We start from the raw sequence: 23,047 nt of genomic DNA, 5'->3' as shown, positions 1-23,047 counted from the left end.
AGGTCTTTGTGCTTAGCTGCTTCTAAGTAGACCATCTCTTCCTACAGTTCTAAAGCCATTTCTTTTTGTTATTTTTTTCATGGCAAATATCTTTCTTCTTCAGTAAAGGCTCACTCTACCAGATCTGTTGCTTCATCTGGTGCTTTTTTTTTCAAAAGGATGGATTCCACTGCAGTCCTTGAGGCTGCTACTTGGTCTTCTGTCCACACCTTCACTAAGCATTTATTTATTTGCATTTGATTACCGGGCAAGTCAAACTTAGTAGAAGCCCATTTTCAGTGGAGGCCCATGGAGAAAAGCTGCAAGCATTATAAGTTGGATGTTATTTTCAGGACTAGAGCTGTCTGTACCAGAGCTTTTCTGCATGGGTTTCTTGAGGGCTTCTCAATCCCATCCTCCTGCCAGGTTTCCTCTTGATTTTTTGTACTCTCGCTTACATAAGGAATACTGCAACAGTGATATGGAAGGACATGGTACAGTTTTGTAAAATCTTACCATAACAGTAGGTATCATTCACTTCACTGTTGCAGTATTTGCTCCCTCCTTCTTGCTCCCTATGCTCTGGTTAAACCTGTCCTCCTTGCCCTCCTGGCCATGGTTTCTTCTCTCTTTTCTCCTTCTGGATGCACATGTTTCTCTTGGTCCCCAGGGACATTTTGTTCCTCCTGAAGCTTTTCAGTTCTGAAGTGTGTGCGTCCATAAATCACCTTTATGCTCTATGACTTGAGCAGGGAAATTTGTGTGATGCATGGCACTTGTAAATACTAAAAGCTTTGGTATACTGTTTGGAAATCCCTTATGTAAGGAATACTGTAACAATGAAAAGAAGCACATCTATTGTTTTGGTAAGATTTAGAAAACTGTACTTTATCTTTTCTTTCTCCCCCTTTCCTTTTAAAAATAAATTTTATAACACCATCACATATGTCTTCACTTTACACCCCACTCACTTACCCATTCATTTAATACATTCACAAACAAAAGCTTTTCCTCTTTTTCTAATTTGTTTTATAACTAATCATATCCTAAACCATCCTGGCATGGAAAGGTATTTCTTTAAATAAATTTAATACCTTATCTAACTCTTTAATTATCTCCTTCTCCAGTTCTTTATTTCCTCATCTATTACTACCACATATCATCTACTTTTAAAATACCTTCCTGACTCTCATGTATTTCTCCCTTTTCATTTATCCACTCTTCCTTCCTCATATTTTACACTTTTGCTAAACAAAGGTGTCAGCTCTTCCTTTTTTTTCTCTCTAACCACCCACTTCTGCTCCTATGTATTCCTTATTCCGCTCATATATCTGTTTCATTATGCATCCTTTCTCCTGACCCCCCACAATATTTATGCTGTTTATTTGCCTACAGTTATTTTTCATTAATCCCCTTACTTCCCTTTGTCATTGTAATAAAAAAGTCTACATTTCTCCTTGAAAATATCTAACATTCTGACCAGTTTCTTCAAAATGGTGTCATACTCTCACGATCTTCCCACAAACCACTTATTCTACTTATTTTTTATTTTATTATATCTATCTATTATATTCCCTGTCAATTTCTTAATCCCACTGCATTCTTTAACACGTTTTCCTCTTCCCCAATTCTGTCCTACGCCATTAAATGATCAGAAAAGACCACTTTCCACTTTATTTTTTTTTCTGTCACCCTTCTGATAATAATCATTTTCTGCTCTACCTCCCCTTCTCAAAGTGAAGTACCTTTCTTTGCCTAACCTTAACTGCCCGAATCTCATCATCTCCCTACACAATATTACAGCCTGAGCTATTTTTCCAACTCTTTCCCGATGTTACAGTTAAAAATCTCGTACTATTAATACATAAATGTTTACTTCATGTTGTTTTTAATTCCTTTTAACAGTTCTGCCATTTTTCCTATCATCATATTAGCATCCGCAACTGTAAGCACCCCTCCACTTCATCTCATATCTTATCTTGGAACTACCCTGCCTGGAATAACTTTCATTATATATATCAGTTTAAGACTTCCTTCTTTCAACACGATTAAAACTGCTGAGCAGATATCATTACCTGTACTCCCCCCGCAAATAAGACCTTAATTTGGCCTTGTAGTGTCTGTGATATCAAACACATATCCATCAGTATTTACTTCATTACACAATTTAGACTCCAATATTTTCCTAACTTTGCTTTTTATGTTGTTAACATTCACTGTTACAATGGAAAAATGATCCTATACACTTCTTTGCAGCTTTCTTAATCTTCTTAATTCAATTTTTTGCTAGGTCTAGTTCCCATCACATTCACCCTTTCTTCCATCCATACCATCTCCTCCTTCCTCTACATCTTATTGTAATGCTTCACAAACATGCCACTTCTACACATAGTATTTATGATCCCCTTCTTTCTCCCCCACTTCAGGTTCGTCACCCACTCCTACTTACTTAGTCCTTTTTATCTACATTATCAAAATGAACAATTTTATTTTTGTTTATCTTTCTTATTATTCAGTTGTCTCCTTCACTGTTTTTACTCTGAAACTCAGCAATTCTGCTAATTTCATTTTAATTTCTTCCTGCTCTAATAATATTGCAGAGTCAAACCAAACATGTCCTGTTTCATTACATTTTCTACATTTAGTCCCAGTTTTTAACAGAATAATCTCTTTCACCGCATTATTATTCTCTCTGTACACTTTTGATCTACATCATTATCTTCCCCAAAACAAAAACACATTTTGGCTGCCTCCAAAATTTCACATTTCCCCTTTTTCTAACAATATTAATTACACTATTTGTATGAGAATATCTCCTCCTTTCACAGTTGAAACCAATAACTCCCATATCCCATTTCAAACATGTCATCATCATTTTTTTATTATTTCATATAGGCATGACAGCACTGTTCAAAGTCCATTTTTTTTGTATCACCAGTTCTAAACTGCACAGTAAGTTTTTTTTTTTTGTATTAAAGTTCTTTGATGAAAAAAAGTTTTTCCAGGCTTACAAAAACATTAGTGTCACACAGCCTTGCAATTTTCTCTGCTAATGCAAATTTTTCAAATGTTATTTCAAGCAAGGCTTCATTTCCTAAATGTATAATGTCTTTACAAGTGTAGCCAAAAGGCACAACAGTGTCCCAAACATACCTGTCTACAGAAGTCCCTTTCCGTTGCAACATTCCTACAATCTGTTTCTTCCTTTCTCTTGTTGTATGCACTGTTAATTGATTAACTGGCCGCCCAGCACTCACAGCCTGAACATATGAATTTCTCTGCTCAGTACTCTTTTTTGCCACTCCCCTACGGCCTCAAAAACACTAAATCAGTATTATCAACTATGTTTTACTGAAGTCATTTTAATAGTTTCTCAATTACTGTAACAGCCTGCTGCACTTTCTGAATTACCAGTATCACCAAAAGTAGTCTTAGCTTTTACATCAGAAGATTCCTGCACACATTTGTCTACAATATCACATAAAAAAACACTGATTCATCATCTGGTTTATTTGCCTTGAACATTTGCAACACTTTTTCAGTTTGCAGACCTCCTTCCTCTATCACCTTTAATTTTGTACCCTGCTACATCTGCCATTTCTCCAGCAGCATTTCCTCCTCCCTCTTTCCTGTGACTATAGCCTTCTGCCACCTAGAGTAAGAGAGTTGGGGGAAGTTCCCAAGCGAATGGGCCAAATTTCCCCTGCTATCTATCCTACCACGGGTCTCCACTGAAAAGAGTCTACTGACCTAGTGGGACTAATTCATTCAACAAAGGGTAAATAAATAAATAAAAAATAAATAAATAACTAGATAAATAAATAAATCCATAAAGGTAAACATAATGGATAGGGCCAATCTATAACCAAATGGGATAGGTTATTTTGATCACAAAAAGGGAAATTGGCTAGGCTTAAAATGGCACACAAGGGCAGTTAGTCTAGTGCTCATCTATGAACTAATAAAATAAAAATAATGACAGATCATTGCTAGATGACTTTATGTGCTTCTTAGTGATTTTACTTTTCAAATAACATCATAATTCTCACTAAGGGTGACATAACTGGATATTTTTGGTTGGTTTCTCAGAAGTACTCAGCTTTACTCTCTCTCGTTCTCTCTGCTAGTTAATCATCATTTGGCTACAATATGTTTTTACCATGTATTTCTACATTCTTTTAATCCTACTGTCACTTTTGTTTTGGACCGTAGTCTTATAGCCATTACTGTCAGGCATCTGGAAGAGCAGTATTCCTTCACTTCATTCTAATTTCTAGTTTTTAATATGTTACTTTTATGTTTAGTCAATTATTTACAACACAGGTAGCCAATCCATGGATACAGCTAGATGAAACTTGCTACTGTTATCCTTATTTGATGACTATTTATGTTTAGATGTGTAAACAGTTTTGTTTGACTCTCTTTCCTTTATTTGGTATGTTCATTTATAATTTCACAATCTGTCGTCTCAATTTTATGCCTTAAGGCTGGGGATTAAAAAAAAATACTCTCCAGGGTCAAACCATGCTGGTCTGACACACAGATCAAACACAGTTAAAAATATAGATATGTATGGTTCCCCTGCATTTGACTAAACATATATTTGTTAGACAAAGGCTGGGATATGATTTTATGTCGACAGTGAGGATGGCCAAATGTTGGACATGTCAAAGGTGTGGAAGGCTGAATGATGGAGATGTCAAACGTACAGAATTTTGATACAGGTAAGTTGGGTTTTTGTGTGTGTGTGTGTGTGTGTGTGTGTGTGTGTGTGTGTGTGTGTGTGTGTGTGTGTGTGTGTGTGTGTGTGTGTTTGAGTTAAGGTTTGGGTCAGTGGTGACTGAAGGATGGGTGTTGTGTGTTTGTGTCTGAATCTGTGTACTTTAGGGTAATGGTCAGGTTAGTGGCGTTATTTGTGTGTATGTCTGAGTCTGTTTTGTGTAGTGACAGTATTACGGGAAGGTTTTAATGACCTAAAGGTGTAGGGTTGGGGAGAGGGGCAGTGTTAGGGTTTGCACCCATTACCAAGGACAGCAACATACGCTGAGAAATACTGATAAGAAAGTAATTGAGCCACTGCATGGGGCTGTTTGTCAAGTCTGATAAATACTTGAATAACTTCAATGGTTACCCCAACCAGTAACAGAATGATATTTCTTCAACGGTGTCTTTTTTTTTGGCTTTGTTTTGTTTCATTTCAGAAAAGAGGAAATCAGTGAGTCTCTTCACAAGGGGCCTTAGGCAGCAATAAGCTAGTAATCCTAACATTTTATTAAGGTGGGTATGGAAAAGATGCCAACCACTATTCAGGACAAAACTACAATACCATTCAAAGATATATAAGACCATGCAAAAAGACAGTTGTAACCTTACATTAGAAGATGCAGTAAGGATTTTTTCAAGTGTTAGCTGCACAAACAAAATTGAAATAATGAAACATGGTTAAAAAATAGATTGCTTAAGGAAGGTTAACTAATATCGCTACTATTTGAGCAGCCTTTCTCATTGGTAGTAAATTGATTTGACCTCTTATCACAAAAAATGAAGTTATCTTGCCACTGTATAAAGATCCTGGGTCTGGAAAAAGAAATAACTCAGTAACTTGAAAAAAATCAGCCGAAGAAGGAGAAATCATAGGATCATAGCAAGTCGCTAGGCTAATGGCCCTAGGGCCCTTAATACAAGTTTATCCAAGTACAACCCCTGTTCCCAAGAATATCAAGGTATTAAGTGGAACTAAGTCAACAGCTACTGCCCCTGTCCAAGAGAGATACAAGTGAAACTCCCTGGGTGAACTTGTGGTTTCCCATCCAATCATCCAAATTATGCTTAATTACGGTCAGCAAGGGACTCTGCTTCACCTGAATTGAAGGTTTGCTCCAGAGGAGAGGTAACCTCTGTGAGACATAACTGTCTCTCCAGCAAGTTCTGTTGATGTCACATTCCAGGTGGAGTTCCCTACAGCGAGTGCATCTTATACCATTTGATTTATGAATGTGCAGCATTTTCATTAGAGCAGGATCTATGATTGCTTTATACACAAGACAGAGGTCACCTCTGAGTAGTATGTAAGACAGTGTATAGTGACACTGATTTCAGTCTGTCAACATATGACATATGCTGAACGCCCTGAATTTTCTTTGCAAGAAACCTTTGAGGTCTTTCCAGTTGCTGCAGGTGCCTGGCAAGGTATATACCAAAGGCAGCACTGTACCCTATTATTGGCCTGATGTGTGAGAATTACAGGGGGATTATAACTTCTTTTGTTCTGGATGCAATGCCCTTAATTATGAGGTGGGCAACACAGAAAGCCTTTCTTACCACTGTGGAGATATGGTTGTCAAACGAATGGTTGCTGTCAACCTGTGTATCTCTCACCACTGATTGCATGCTTAGGGTGGTGGTGTTGTTAATGTGGTAATCTGCAGGGATGTTGCCCTTGCCAAAGGGGATGATAATGCATTTTTTTTGGATTGAGTTTCGGTTCATGACTTTGGCACCAGTCATTTGTCTGTGTGATTCCCTCTTGTAGGATGCTGACATAGTTTGGGGACTCAATGACTATACCCATTTTGCAATCATCAGCAAACTTTGTCAGCCATAGGCCTTTTGTTTTACTCTGTATAAATGAAAAGTAGATTCCAAACAACAGGGGTCTCAGTACCAATCCCTGTGGAACAACATTGGTTACAAGTCTGCTGGTGGAGGCAGAGTCACCTATTTTGACTGTGTGTGTTCTATCGATGAGCCAGTTTGCAATCCACCTGACAATATATGGGTTAAACTCCAGCTGGGTGAGTTTATCAATGATGCCTGAGGGGGGAATAGTGTAAAACGCCTTGTTCAGATCCAGGTAGGCCATATGCACTGATTTGCCTTTGTCCAGGGCTTTGGTGACTGTCTCAAAGAAGTTCACCAAGTTTAAGAGGCAGGATCTCCCTTTGATGAAGCCAAAGTGAGTCAGGTTGAATGTTTGGAGGTATTCTATATCTTTGCTGATAAGATCCATGATTATTCTTTCCATAGCAGATTAGGATGGGCAGGTTTATGGGTCTATATTTCTCAGGGTCTGTGGAGTTGCCTCCTTTATGTAACAGGATGATGTGTGCTGTTTTCCATTCAGCAGGTGCAAAACCATTGGTTAGACTGTGGTTAAAAAGAGTACCCAGTGGTGCAGCTACTTCCTGTTTTAATCCATTTGGAATGCAGCCTGGGATATTATCAGGCTGTGTTTTTGGCTTTGGAGACAGCATTTACAACCTGCTCCTTGGAGATACTAGGTGGAGGGCAGGTGGTAGGGATGCTTTGGGAGATATGTGGTGGGGACAAGGGGGAGAAGTTTTCACTGAACCTGTCAGCTAGCAGGTTGGCTACTTCTGGGGTTCAGTATATGCGGTGCCATTAACAACCAGTTCTCTGCAGATCTGGGTTTTTCCTTCAAGATTTCTGATGTAGCTAAAGAAGGCCTTATGGTTTTCCTTAGTGAAGGAGGCTAATTTGGATTCATAGTTAGCTTTTGAGTGCCATGTTTTATTTGCTTGTTTAAGCTGAGAAGGGAATGCTTCCTTCCTGCTCTTGGAAAGTAATTTCTTTCTTCTATTCTATAACCTGTTAATGGTGGATGTCCACCAGCACCAGTCAGGCTTGTTCTTTCTTGAGGATCTTGTTTGGATCCTATCAGATATGGCTGAGTCAATACATTTGTATAGATGCTTATACAAGGCACTGGTGTAAATCCCAGTATAGGTGTTTATGCCATCAGTGAGGGCAGAGGTTAAGAAGCTATTAATTCCATCATATATTAGGTTGTAATTGGCATTGGAGAAGTTTTTTAGTCTAGTTGCTGTTAATAGGGGGGTCAGATGTTATTTCTACTTCTAATAAGACTGATTCCTGATCAGACCTCACTATGGAGGGATGCATACATGGAATGGTGCAACGATCAACCATGTTAATGAGTTCCAGATCCAGAATATTTGGGCCCCTTGTGGGGGTGTCAAACAACTGGTCCAGGGCATTGGAGTTGATGAAGTCCAAGAATCTTTGGGAAAGTGTGTTAGTACACATATAGAAGTTACCCAATCTATGGATGGGTAGTTAAAGTCACCTAGAACCAGGATGTCTGATTGTGTCTTGAGAAGTTCAAGAAGATCCAAGTATGCAGTGTAGATATCCTGGTTCATGGAGAGGGTCCTACAACTGGCATTAATTTGGAAAGGGGTCTTAACTACAGTCAATTGGACCTGGATTAGTTTAAGGGAATAATTTTGTTTAACCAATCTAGAGGTGTATTTATCATTGATGATTATTGATACTCCACCTCCATTAGGTCTCACCCTTTCAGTTTGTGGTCTGACTACGTAGATGGCCTTATAACCCGGTATGTCCAGGATGCTTTCCACAGCCTTAAACCAAGTCTCTGTGACTGCACAGATGTCATCATCTTCTAAGGTGAGGGCTGCTTCCAGTGAGTGCAGTTTTAGGTGTAGACTCCTAGGGTTAGCAGCATTACCTTGAGGATGTTTTTGAAAATATTTTTTGTGTCAGGAATTCTGTTGTTGTGACATTGCCAAAAAAGGCATTATGGGGAGGCAAGAGCCTTAGCCAGTAACTGAAATCCCAGAGGTGATAGATGAAGACCATCTCTGGCAAAGCAGAGTGGTCTATCAATCATGTCATCCCAATCTGACAGGCACTGGATCCCCTTAGAATGACACCAGAAACTAAGCCAATTGTTGAAGTCAATCATTTTTTCTTTATATTGCAGTATCACCTGAGGTGAAGGTAGTATGCTGCTCAAGGCTATAGAAACACCTGCCTGAGATACATTCAGAGAGCTCAGTCATGTCTCTCTCTCACTTCATATTGGCCAGTGAGGTACGTCTCAAGTCATTCACACCAACATGAACTACGAATGAGTCATAATTTTACTTGCTGTGGAGAGACCTGAATGCGTGTGTGATCTGGTGGATCCTGGCACCCAAAAGACAGCTGACAGTAACCTTCTCCTTGTCCAGCCTGGTGAGTGGGACATCTGTGTGTCTCACTTTAGAATCGCCTATGACCAAAAAAATTGGCTTAGATGTGCTTTACCTTAGGGTCTTGTTTGGTGAGACATTTGTGCTTATGGTTTTATGTGCATTGAGTGCTGTAGGTACTGTATTAGGTGTAGCATGTTTGTGTCTCGGAGGTCTCTGGTGTTTAGGTTAATTTCTGCAGAGTACCTCTGCATATGATGGTTTATGTGTTGAAAGTGTGGTTTATGCAGGTGGTGTAATATGTGGGTTGACAACCTGTTCAGCATCACCATTCTGTGAATGAAACAGCAACATAATCTGACAAATTGTGGTGAGGTCTTTATAGAGAACTTCATACAGTTTGTTGCTGTTGAGTGTTATCACTTTAATGCTAGTTTTCTTAAAATTAATTGCAAACAGCAAAACTAATCAGTTTGATATTTCTAAAAATAAATGCCAGGACAAGTTACAAAGTCCACACATACATGCTTCAACATAACATTAACAATTGCCTCAGAAGGTATTCCTGGATGCAAGAATCTCTAGATAAAGTTCTATAATTGTGGAAAATTCTTATGGTTTATGCATTATCCTTATGAAATAAAGTACAAAGGAGTGCCTTACGGCATTGAATTACTCCATGTACTCAGCTGGAGAAATTTTACCTGTTTCTTCTGTTTCTGTTGATCACTGATGGTCCACTCACATTCAACTTGAAGAGGGTTGTAAAGCTGAATAGTTAATACTTGACACTGACCACACTGTATTGCACCAAATTCCAGCTTGTCACTGGACACAGTGAGGAATGGCATTGTTACTACAGCACGCAAGAGGATGTGAACAATTGGGCCACCAGTTGTCTGGAAATGGAAGAAGAAAAATGACTGTATAAAATTGTAACATTATCTGGAGTTCTGACAAAGGAAGTAATGTTTCTAGATTTAGATTTGCTGTATAACATTCTCTGACAAGGTGCTATTAAAGCCTACCAGTATGGAAGATGACTTAGCATACTGGCTAAAAGCACACAGTGAACTGCAAACTGGTCATATTCAATCTATCTCAGATCAATAACTTTCATGCTGTAGCTGTGCACTTAGACAAAATGCAAACATGCAATTGTAAGTATACTCACCATAACAACAGTTCTTCAAAGAGTGTTTTTTGTTGCACTAAATTGTAACATTTTGGCTTTTCCCATATTATCTATTTTCAATCCTGTTAGCAACTTCACCATCTGTGGTTCAGTCTTTGTGAAGATTAGTGTTTGTACTGCACCTATTTCTCAAAACACTAGCAGTTGTGCATGGCTCCATATAAAGTCAGGATTGCAAGAAGCACTGTTTAGTTCTTAATGGCCATTACAGCCCTAACAGCAGGCTGTCCCTTAAATAATAAGTAATGCACTTAGAAAAAACATTAACATATGTATAAAGGTAGCATGAGGAAGAGGCAAAGGGATGGAGGGGCACAGGCTTTATTGTTACAGTAGCCCCTCAAAGATCTACTGTTATGTTAAATTACCTCATACAAAACTGTACCAATGTCTTCATGTTGGGTCAGTGTAAAATTAAAGCATAACACTTTGTGGATTTCTAAGCAGTACTACCATACCCAAAAAAACTAAGACAGCTAGTAGATAACCTGAGATTGTAGAAATATGAACCTTAATTAATAAATAAGCCATAGCTGAATCAGGTAATTAACAAACTTTAACTTAAAGAATAAGCCTTATATCAGTAAAATAAGTAGGCAATAAAAAGGATCTAACTCATGATTAATAATCTCTGAAACAAATTTATTTTACTTTTCTTTCAGTAGGTCTTTTGCATTTTTTTAAAGTCTGTAGTACTTGTAAACAAAATGAACTGTTATTTGGAATTACAATTCTATCCACCATGTTGTCTGAGACTTTTGAAATTATGGTTTTGAACTTGAATATCTTGTTGAGTTGAAGTGTGATCTGTTTAGGAGTGATAGCCATGGAAGAAAAAAAGAAATAAAGTTCATTATAAGTGAAAAATTGTGTTAGCCGGGTCAAGAATAACCTGTGAAAATGACTTCCAAGATGGCTGCACACTGATCAACATCTTAACTTCAGTTTTCCTAGTGTGAAAAAAGAAACATAGATAAGGGCTAGTATTTCTGCCAGTTTTACTAAACTTCAATTACTGGCTATTAAGTACAATGTCTGGATGCCAGCAAGGAAGAAACTTAAGGGAAAACACTGACTGGAAAGAATACTGCAGCTGTTCAGCAAAAAGGAGTTCAAGTTCCAGCTTTGGTACAAGAGATCTCCCAGTAATTTAGAGGAAAAAATAAGTCATATGTGCTCAGAGCTGATTAAAATAAATGAAACACTGAAGGTGTATATCAACTAAAGAAACAAAAGACTGAAAGAAAATGGAAGAAGCTTTAAAACAACTACTCAGATGAACTGATAAAACTGCAAAAATCAAAAGGCTGGCTGAGTATGTGACCGCTCAAAAAGAGCTATTTCAAAAAATGGTAGAGTTAGAGGACAGCATGTAGAGAAAACTTGAGATTTTCTGCTATATCAGACAAGGTGGAAGGAACAGACTATTAATTTTATGAAAGCACACACAAGCAAATGGACTGATATTCCACAGCAGGATTTGTTAATTAAAACAGCACATTATGTGTATGTTCCAAACCTGGCCACAAGAAAGCAGCCAATACCTGTATTAGTAAAGATGCAATCATGTCAGCAGAAAGAGCTGATCCTGACAAAATGGCAAATAATTTAAAATTGGAGATGCCTGAGGGATTGATGAAAATGATTATCCACTGTACACCAGACAGAAGAGAGAAGTATGACATTCAAGCTGCTGTATCCAGCTGTCTTTAGAATATTTATTCCTGGGGGGTCAAAGTCATTTTTGATGCAGAACAGGCTAAGGAGGAAATACAAAAGTTTGTCCAACAAAAACTGAGCCATCCAACAGAATGGGCCTCTGCTTCTCATTTTTTTCTGATAACAAAGCTCCTGGAGAGAAATTGCAAAAGAAACTCTTTTCAATGTTTCATAAGAAAATTCATGATACAAAAAAAAGAATGGGAGTTGACTAGAAGAATTTGGGAGTACCCTGGACTTGAACTTGTGTCTGGTGTTGGGACAATGAAGATGAACATAAAGAACACAAACACTGAAATTAGTGAATACATTTGAGACTATACAGCATCAGTCACATTTGTGAAGTACTGCTTTGTAAGAAAAACAAGCTGAGAACTTTTGCTGACTATGTTAAACTTGTGGGGGGACTGCAAGTCATATGACCTGCTTCATGTTCATAGGTTCATAACAGGAAATTACTAGGCTAAAAGCTCAAAAACCTTACAAGCCTAACCAGTTTTACCCAATTTTCTAACCTAAGAGTAAATCCAAGAAACAAGTGCCAGGGAACGTTGATACACGGTTCAGATAGTTTATTCCACAGAAGTTAAAAATCACAAAGAGTGTTCAGACCAGCAGTGTACTGTGTTAACGCTCTTAACATCAACACTTCAAATATGCGTTTTCGTCCTCACACATAGGACTTCATCAGACAATATGCTTCAATTCAAACACCTGAAAGGATGACTTGAAGAAGAGCAGAGCAAAGGCCACAATTGATCGGTGAGCATTGCTGAGGCTTGGGATCCCTTATCAATTGTGACCTTTGCTCTGCTCTTCTTCAAGTCATCCTTTCAGGTGTTTGAATTGAAGCATATTGTCTGATGAAGTCCTATGTGTGAGGATGAAAACGCATATTTGAAGTGTTGATGTTAAGAGCGTTAACACAGTACACTGCTGGTCTGAACACTCTTTGTGATTTTTAACTTCTGTGGAATAAACTATCTGAACCATGTATCAACGTTCCCTGGCACTTGTTTCTTGGACTAACCTAAGAGTAAGATAACAAGGGTCTGCAAGTGGGGTTTGACAATTTTTACAGACTGCCTCTATCCATAAGGAGTGAATTTGTGACTTGCCATCCATTGGTGCAGATTGTGCTTGAAGATGGTTAGGAGAGGTTCTTTTTCGTGTGAACAGGAAGACTGTTCCAGAGGACATCAGTCTCTGGGACACATATCTGTCTCTCCAGAATAATCTATTAGTGCCAGAGATCATGTTAAGATCTTTGGCATGGGCAACCTTTTGTGCAGTTACATTTACAAATATGCAACATTTCCATTATGGCTTTGTCAAAGACTGCCTTCTAGGTCAGACACAGATCACACCTCAGTAATCAGTAGGAAACTGAATACAATGATAGGGTTTCTATCATCCACATATAACATGTTGGTTATACCCTGTATTTTTATGGTATGAAACCTCTGAGAACACTCCATCTGTTACAGGTTTCTGGTGAGGTACATGCCAAAGGGTGCACTGTACTTGACTATTGGTCTGATGAGGGCTGAGTACAGTGGTACTATGACATCCTTAGATTTGGATGCCATGCCCTTACTTATAAGCTGAGCCACATAGAAGGATTTTTTCATCACTGTGGACACATGATGGTCAATGTTCAGATTACTATCTGAGTACCCAGATCTCTCAGCACTGGGTCCACTCTTGGGGGGGGGGGGGCGCAGTCAATATTGTAATTTGCAGGAATATTTGATTTCTTAAAGGATACTAATATGCATTTCTTGAAATTTAGACTGATCCCATGGCTCTGATATCAATCATTAGTCTGCGTCAGTCCTTTCTTATTTATTTATTTATTGGCATTTGTTTACCGGGAAAGCCCACTGGGCGAAAAGAACACATTTCCAGTTGAGGCCTGGGGAGAAAAGCTCCACAAGGTAGTTAGTATAATGGTACAAAAATTCAAAATGGCTAGTACATACAAACAGTGTTAGCAAAATGGAACAATATTAATCAACAGAATAGAAGGGATATATAAATACAATATACAGATAATACAGTTTAAGGGTACATACTGAACAAGTAAACATATTAATGAACATTCTAGTGATATAAGCAGTCCTATAGAAATATTTACAAGGTAATCTAAGAGTAGTAGCCAGCATAAATGGTGCAGGGGAGAGTGGAACTGATTTATTAACAAACAGCCATCAATAGATAGTAAGTTAGGATTAGAAGAATCATATGTGTTTATTAAATAGTGATGAAGGAAGATATGGAAAGGAGAGGATGTAAGGTCAATATGACTTAGGGTGAAGGAATCAGGTTATACATGGATGGGAATTAAGACATCTGCATTGCCAAAGGGTGGAGAGGTGTTGCCGCAGGGATTTTTTGAAGGAGGAGATATTGTTGGAGGTTCTGATAGCTATTGGGAGAGAATTCCATAGCTTGGCAATAGAGAAAGAATAAAGCATGTCACCAGCTGGGAGTTTTGGTTTGTCTGGAAGAGTTGACTTTTGGATCTGAGTGCCCTATTTGGGTGGTAGTGGGTTAAAATGATTTTGTGTGCTGTGATTACCTGTAGCTAGATTAGATAGTTTGGAAGTTTGAGCCAGTTCAATGCTTGCAGAGAGATGCAGTGGTGGGGAGTGTTTTTTTTTTTTTTGTTGGCTGTAACCTTGTTGTAGCAGGACTCAAGCTTGGTTTTAAGGAGGACTGGATATTGGTAAGGAGAGGAATACCATACAGGAGAGAGGGAAGGAGAAAGGCTGAGGTGAGAGTATGCTTAGTGTCTGTGTCTGTAGAGGGTGCCTAGTTTTTGGTTTGTTTTTTTAATATTATTGTGGATCTGCAGGTTGAATGTCAGGTTTTCATCAAGAAAACCCCCTAGCAATTTAGTGTGGGAGACAACATCTATGGTGGTGTTATTTTGAGAACGAATGATGAAATCTGACTTGTTAACAGAGAGTGTCCATTCTGAGCAGAAATTGCTGTAAAAAAAAAAACAATCAGCAGGAAAGGTAAGTAAAGTGGAATGTAGTGTTACAGGAGAGTGCTAGAGGATGTTAATGGCAATGTAGGAATGGCAGAGGCTTTTGTGATGGACAGAAAAGCAGGAAAACTTCTAGAACAAAGAATTTGGCTAGGTGGAGGACAGAGTAGAGAGAAGCATGGGAGTGTAAAGGTAAAAGCGGTTGGGAGAGATTACATAACTGTGGTCTTAAGTAGCTCAGTAGAAGAGTTGCCTATATGGTCCAAAAGTACAGGTACATGACCAATAAAGCAAGTATGGGCAGCAAAGGCCAGGATCAAGAAACAAATGGTAAGGGAGATAGGAGAAGACCAATGGTGATACACAGAGAACTGTAAGCAAAACCATGGGGAAAAATAACTGTTAAAATAGAAGAGTACAGGTATGTTTACACACACAATGTGGGTGTTAGTAAGAGTCCAGGTACTGAATGGTGGTCCCTTTGGAAATGCAGGTAACAGTTTCCCTTATAGTGGTTCTTCAGTATTCTTTATTATATAGCTTGTGAAGGGGGTGATAGGTACGAGAGTAGTTCCTGATAAAAAGAGAAAGATAAGAGGTTACTCAGAGTTTTAGGATAGGTGGCAGGTGAGTGATGAGGTGGGGGAGAGAAGGGTACAGAAGAGGGAGGGAAGGAGAGTGTGGAGACTGAGTGTGGAAATGTATGAGAGAAGAGTCTGCGTAAAGGGGGCAGGTGAGGGTATGCACAGTATGGCTTATTATGTCAATTATAACTATTTCAACAAACAATAAATCTATTTTTTAAGAAAATTAACTGAATATTCCAGCAGTCCTACCCTTTCAAATGATTGCCGGTGAACAGCTACAACAAACAGTTACATTTGCTGGCAAAAACACTTAGGCAAATGCCGTGGTACAAATAACTAAAAATGCACAATGTTTGGGTTATATCCCAGCCACTGTCAGGTACACATATAACAATTAGCACATTTAGTGATGCATAAGTGATGATAGTGAAATGCAAACTAATACACACTAAAAATTCAGGATATCAACACCATCTGGGGAGTCGATTGTCACCAACTTGCAGTCATCAGCAAACTTGGTCAGCCAAAGGCCATCTACATTTTCCTTAACATCTGAGAAGTATATCCCAAACAGAAGGGGGCCCAGCATTGAGCCCTGTGGGACTCCACTGGTGCCTGGCCTCTTGCTGGATGTAGAGTCCCTCAATCTGAGAACGTGTATCCTACCCGAGAGTCATTTGGCTATCCATCTGGTGACATAGAGGTTTATGCCTACTTTTGTGAGTTTATCTGTAATAGCCATGTAGGGTATTGTGCCAAATAGCTTGGCGAGGTCAAAGTAGGTGGTATACACTGTCTTTACCTCATCCATGGCCTTGGTGACCTTCTCAAAGAAGTCCACCAAACTGAGCAGACAGGACTTGCCCTTGACAAAGCCGAACTGTAGTGAGTCTAGAGTCTGGAGATATCCTGTCATTGTTAATCAGGTCCAAGATTATCCTTTCCATAGCCTTGCATATCAGCTTAGTCAGACCTATAGGTCAGTAGTTTCCTGAATCTCACACCTAAAGCCACTTTAATAGCATTGTTGAGTGACAAGCCACAAATAACATATAGTAGAGGGAGTAATTTCAAAAATTTATTTGAGAGGCAAAAAAAATAAAAATATGAGGATTCATAAATCTGAAATGAAGAAATGTGGTACATGTAAATACTGCAGGTAAATTAACAATGGACCCTACACTTCCATTAGTGGGTTTAGCAAGAATATTCAATCACTGGAAGGTGTACTTGCAATAATAGACTGGTGGTTTATGTGGCAACATGTTTGTGCAGCCTGGCATTATACGTGGGGAAAACTAAGCATAGGATGAGAGATAGAATAGCTGAACATGTGAGGGACGTGAAAAATAAAAAAAAAACACAAATGCTTTGTATATACACAGTACCAAATGTGATAATTTGAAAAGGTTTTTATTCTTTGTTATTGATAAAATTGGTGATGAACAGAGGGATGATGACCACAATAACCTCTTGAAGGTTAAAGAAACCATGTGGCAATTAAGAATGAATGCAAGAAAATCCCCGGGTATCAATGAATGTTGCTCAATTATGAGTATATTAAAATGAGGGCAAGTATGATTCAAAAAGTTATGTATATTTTGGCTTTGAGAGTCTATTTAGTTGTGTACCATATTTTGGTACCGCCATCAAATGAATTACATCTGTTTATTTTTTAAATAAATTTAAATGATTTTTAAACAACGACTTAAGTGGTGCAATTTGAAGACGTATTGATTCACTGTAATTTTTTTGTGTCAACAAGTCAGTTTTGTAATATGGTGTTGGTCCTTTAAGAAAATTAAGAAAATTGAGATTTTAATTAATCATGTGACATTATGGAGCTATTTAAGAGAAGTTGGTGGTTTTATTTATCATGCTGAAGAAACCCTGGAGGTACTGGGCAAAAGTGCTTAGTATTTTGTATTAAGTTTGTTTTTAAATGTGTTTTTAACTTTGTTCCTTGTTATTAAAGTGGCTTTAGGTGTGACTTGGTTACCATTTTTACTTTTATTTTTTATGTTGGTCATTTATTTAGTTTTGCAGTTTCCTGAATCTATTGATGGTCACACCCTTGTGCAAAAGGATGACTGTTGCTGTCCTCCACTCTACTGGGTTAAAGTCTGTTTGGAGATTGTGGTTAGAGATCTGAGTGGGTCTGCCAGGTCATGGATTCCGTCAGGCCCATTAATGTCATGTTTCTAGCTTTAGAGAGTTCAGTGACACCTGTTGCTTTGTGATAAAAGGCACAGTAAGGGTACAGGATATTTTATAGCAAGTGACCAGAGGTGATGACAGGGTGAAATCTGAGCTGAATTTATCAGGCAGCAGGTTTGCTATTTTTTTCTAGATGAATACAGCTAGTACTATCTACAGCCAACTTTCCCTTAAGATTTCGGACATAACTGAAAAAATGTTTTTTGGTTATCCTTTGCTTGGGAGGCTATTTTAGTCTTGTATTTAGCTTTTGAGGAATTGACTAGTACCCTGTTTACCTGCTGAGACTAACGAAGGATTTTTCTCTGTTGTACACTCTCCTATTTGCTTCTGGACAGGAATTTCCTCCACCTGTTATATAATCTACTTATGCCAGGGGTCCAACCAGGGCAACTTGTTTTTTTCGGCTAGACCTGGGTTTAGTTTTGGTTAAGTACTGCCGTTTCTATACAGTTGTTTAAGTGGTTGTACAGGCCATTCATGTATACTTCTGCATGGGCCTCCATGTCTTCAGGTTAAAGGGGAGCTTTAAAATTACCTATGTTATCAGTTTATAGAAAGTAATTGGCCTTGGAAAAATTCTTTAGGGTTTTAGGATTAGATGAGAGTTCTACCTTTATATTTATTTCAAAGGAGACTGATTAATAATCTGATCATAAGAATGAGGACATTACACTTGGGGAGTGCAATGCTCCCTCATGTTTGTGAGTACTACGTAGTTCATATTTAGGGATCTATAGCTAGCTATGATATGGTGGAGGTTTTTGCCTATGGTCAGCTGGATATGGAGTAGCTTAAGTGAGTCATCCTGCTTGACAAGTAGTGTGGTCTGATTGTTTTTAAACACCTCCTCCTTTCATTACTTTTCTTTTCAGAGGGTGGTCTGAGTGTGTGATAGGCACTGTAGCCTTGCACAGTTGTGCTGCTTTCCACAGCCTTGAATGACATATCTTTAACTGCACAGATGTCAGCACTCTGCAGGGTTTGGACAGCTTCCAAGGAGTGGAGTTTCTAGTTAAAACTCCTAGCATTGAGCAGTAGTGCCTTCAGCATGCCATTATAAGAATTTGTTACACTGGTAGGTCTGTTGGTTTGGCATTGCCTAATAAAGGCGCAATGGGGGTGACTAATATCTTGGCTAGTATTCAGAACCCTAGTGGTGACAGGTGCATACCATCTCTGACAGAGCACCATGGTCTGTGGACCATGTCATCACAGGATGACAAATACTGTATCCCCTTGGAATGACACCAATAACTAAGCCAATTATTGATGTCAATCTTTCTGTTTGTATTGTGGTATCATTTTTGGTGAGGATAGAATGCTGCTCAGTGCGAGGTTCATACTTGGCGGCGACACATATGCAGAAGGTCCATCATGTCTCTCTTCATACAGTCCAGGGACCTGTGTTTCAGATCATACTGGTACTTGTGGTTTAATCATACTGGCACTTGTGGTTGAGTGGCCTGACTGCCTTGCAAATCCTGGCCCTTGGCAGGCAACTGCCTATAACCCTCTCTTTATCCAACCTGGTAAGGGGAGTGTCCATGTGTCTCACAATGGAGTATCCTATGACCAATATGTTTAAATATGTGGTGTTTCACCTTAGGGGGTTGCTTTTGGAGACACTGTGATGTGTATTTTTATGTGTAGTGGTTGGTGTTGCCTTGATTTTGTTTGCAAGTGGTTTCTAAGAGCAGTGTAGAGGAGGCCTCTGAGATTTTATTAAGTTAATTGTGAGTACCTCCACATTTGTGAGTTTATGTGTCAAGACCTTATTTAGTGAGGGAAATGATGAGTCTGTGTGCTGACAACCTGTTTGTCATTTGATATGATTGCATGCGAGAGAGATGTCTCAATCTTCATAGTGTAATTACATCTCTCACATACTGTGTTTGCTTGTTTCTGGATCAAATGGTTGTCAGTATACATGAAACAACTGTTACACTGCCTCAGGATGCCCATGTCCACCAGGCTGTCCACAAAGATGGCAGAAAAGTGCCTACCCATGGTTTCAGTATTCTTACTGTGGGTTTAACTAGTCAGAAGAGTGGACAGATTTAACAGGACTGGGATGATAGCACATGGACAAAGAATGGGTGCTATACTTCGAGTGAACTGCAGCTCTCCAACAAGACGATGCACACAACTCAGATGCTTCTAGAGCAGCAGGGGGACCAGGGAAGGTTGCAGAGTTAATTATTTTAAGGGCTTATCTTGAAAGCATTTGTGTCTATACAGGGCAGTGCTAACTGCTGCTGTTGTACAAGAGAGCAACTTAGCACAAATACTGGACTTATACAGAATCAGAGAAAAAAAGTCTTACAACAGCAAGGCCTATACACCAGTCAGGAAAACAGACAATAAGCTTTCATCCAGCAGCCCCCAACTCAGACAGGTTTTGCGACAGCATACTTCTGCCACAAATGTGCCATTAGAAAACACTCAATGTGAAAATACTGGTTTTAGAACTCAAGTGCAGGAAAACAGCTCAGTCTAGATACTACAGTGAACAAAAAGTGCTAAAAAACTAACAAACAACTGAAAACCAAGGTGGAGAGACAAGTAGATCCAGGCAAAAATAGCGTATTTCAAATTTATTTATCCGCTTTCGTCCGTGGACTTCATCAGAATAAAATTCAACATTTACAAACTCATTAAATACTTGCTGACAATAATAAAATCAATTAAACAATCAACTTTAAAAACACCTTGGTGCTTATCAATTAATTTCTAGATACTACAGTCCTGTAAACTAGCAGACACAATGTAATTAAAGTACTACAGTAGCAGTGGAAATATGTCAACTTTGAAACTCTACTAAAGTGCAAGAAACATAATAAATAATACAGGAGTCTTATGAAATACAGTAAAATAATCAACAGAATTGCTAAATGATATTTAAATTATTTTAGCACCAGATGGTTTTAGATGCAGCAGATTCTCTGTAACTCTTAGGTGAAATAGCCAAACAAATAGTAGATCTGAGGAACTGAGCACAAACCTACACAAACACTGGGCCTATAAAGAATCAAAAGGAACAAGTTTTACAACTGCAAGGCCTACAGACTAATAAGGTCATAACTGTTTTGAAAGGACACTAAAAGGGAAAAAAGTAAAGCATGTTTTTCTTCTTAACGATATTGGTATAAACATTTCATGATATGCATTTCATGTTATATAGCAAATCATTTTCAATGATTCTTGCATGTGATAAAGATACTAAACAGTTTTTTTTCCATTTTAGTTTTAAGGAATGTAGGCATTACAATGTAAAAAGAGAGGAATTACTGGACCAAAGCATGTTTAAGTTACTATGCTGTAATCTTGGGCTGCTAGGTGGGGGATGGGGTGTAAAAGTGCACTGATTATAGTATATGTAGAGTGGTGATTGTTTCTCCTACTTTTGGATATGTGAATATCTGGATTAATGCCCCTGGCTTAATCTACTAACTTTTTTGTGTAATTGTGTGGGCTTTAAAATAAGTGATCACTGTGAATATACTAAGCTTTTCCTTAAGCAAATAAATGTTCATTGTGAGTTGAGAAGTCTGCAGCTAAGGGCAGCATTTTATTCTGTTCTTATGTTTCCATGGAGATAAATTGACTAATGGTGCAGGCAATAAAGCCCACAATTTCTGGACATCATTTGGTGAGGGCAAGCAGCTTAGTAAAAATAAAAGTATGAAATTATTGAAAGTAAATAAGATAAAGATTTACTTTCCTGGTATGTAAATACTTTATTGGATTTACAAGAACACTGTATACTTTTGTTTTATTTAAAGATAGCCAGTACACATTTTCTTAAGGCTAATAGTTAAATGTTTTCTTAAAACATACAAGATGTTTTTCACATCTGAGAGGGGAAAAAAGATAATACAATAACAGACAGCAATTAGTAGTACAGGCTGTAACATGCGCCTTAGCATGGTCAATCTTAATTTTAGGTTAGGTAATGCCTGTGGGTGCAGCAGTTGATTTAGGAAAATTGTGCTAATCAGTAGAGTTAAACTTCTTTATTTGAAGATAAACATAGTTTTATGTTTTTGTTTTAAGTCAGTAGGTTATGAAGGTGTTGTGAGGGTATCTTTTTTGAGGTTTTTTTAGTAAAACAAAAAGTCATGTAAAATGTGACATACATTCAAATGGAGATGACAAGAAATAACTTTATAAAAGGTCAACCTGTCAAACAATAGTGGCTGCATGTAACACAAAAGATGGAAAAAGACATTTTAAAAAAGATGTAATAAATAACAGGTGAGAATAATAACTTCATATCAAAATGGCTACAATATCCATATTATTTTGGAACATGAATGGCCTATAGACAAAAAGGTAAGAGTATTGAATTATATGAAGATATACAGAGTTCAAGTAGCAATGCTACAGGAGAAACATTTGGAAAGAGGTAAGCATATGAATCTGATAAAGAGAGGATTTCAGAATAAATATTGAGAATAATATCAGGAACAAAGGAAACGGGGAGTACTTGTACTAATTGATAGATGAACTCCAACAGTGATAGAAGAAGGAAAAAAACAATACTGACAGATTTTTATTAATAAATGTCTACTGACAAGGGAGGAGGATCACGGTGGCATGCACTTATATTTCACCTAAAACTTCTATTATGGAGCTGAAGAAAATATTGGGAGAAATAATCAGCATTCACCAAAGAATAATACTTATTGTTGGTAAGGACTGTGACTTAATTTGCAACAGTGAGGATGTACCTGGGGGATATACAAAGGAAAATATAATAAAAGAAGATAGATTTCTGAAGAAATTTATGAAAATATTTGGTATGGAAGATGTGAATTCCAAAAAAGGAACTTAGAGAGAATTTACATATGATTCCTCAAAGCACAATAATTGGGCTAGACTAGACAGAAATTATATTTCACAGGAGCATATGCATTTAATTGAAAGCTTTGACACTCATCCAATAACTATTTCAGATCATGCACCAATAACAGCCAAGATAAAAATGCAGGGTAATGAGGTAAATATGAAATACTTTCCCAATTACCTGTTAAAAAGAGGGGAATTTAATGAATGGGTAGTGGAAATCATTATATTAGGGAAGATAGAAATGTATTCAGAAGTTATAGATAGAGAGTGGGATAAAATGAAAGTGGGGGTTAAAAATAGGACAGAAATTAAAGAAAAAGAGATACAGTTAAGAAGTAACATGAATTATACAGAAGAGCTGACAAAAGGTTAAAGTACTGCAGAATGCGGAGAATCTCACAGGGCAAGAAGAGACACAATTGCAGAATGCTATACACAAAATAATGGAGTATCTGGATAAAATGCATGAGTTTAGAAAGATTGCTGTGAGCAGATATTTTTTTGAAAATACCTCCAGAGAACAGAA

At 38.0% G+C, this 23,047-nt stretch overlaps 1 protein-coding gene across 1 annotated transcript in view; it reads right to left on the bottom strand.

Annotated features, from left to right (window-relative positions):
• HYDIN (HYDIN axonemal central pair apparatus protein) overlaps nt 1-23,047 on the bottom strand; it is a 6,673,197-nt gene that overhangs the window by 3,590,342 nt on the left and 3,059,808 nt on the right. The window contains exon 33 of the mRNA XM_044079523.1: nt 9,662-9,856. Coding sequence (XP_043935458.1) covers nt 9,662-9,856 — 195 coding nt within the window. The remainder of the gene's footprint in view (nt 1-9,661; nt 9,857-23,047) is intronic.

Source organism: Protopterus annectens, chromosome 8.part0 (assembly GCF_019279795.1).
Source record: "Protopterus annectens isolate FY-2018-M chromosome 8.part0, PAN1.0, whole genome shotgun sequence".
NCBI classification, from domain to species: Eukaryota; Metazoa; Chordata; order Ceratodontiformes; family Protopteridae; genus Protopterus; species Protopterus annectens.
This window is presented reverse-complemented; position numbering and strand designations above follow the sequence as displayed.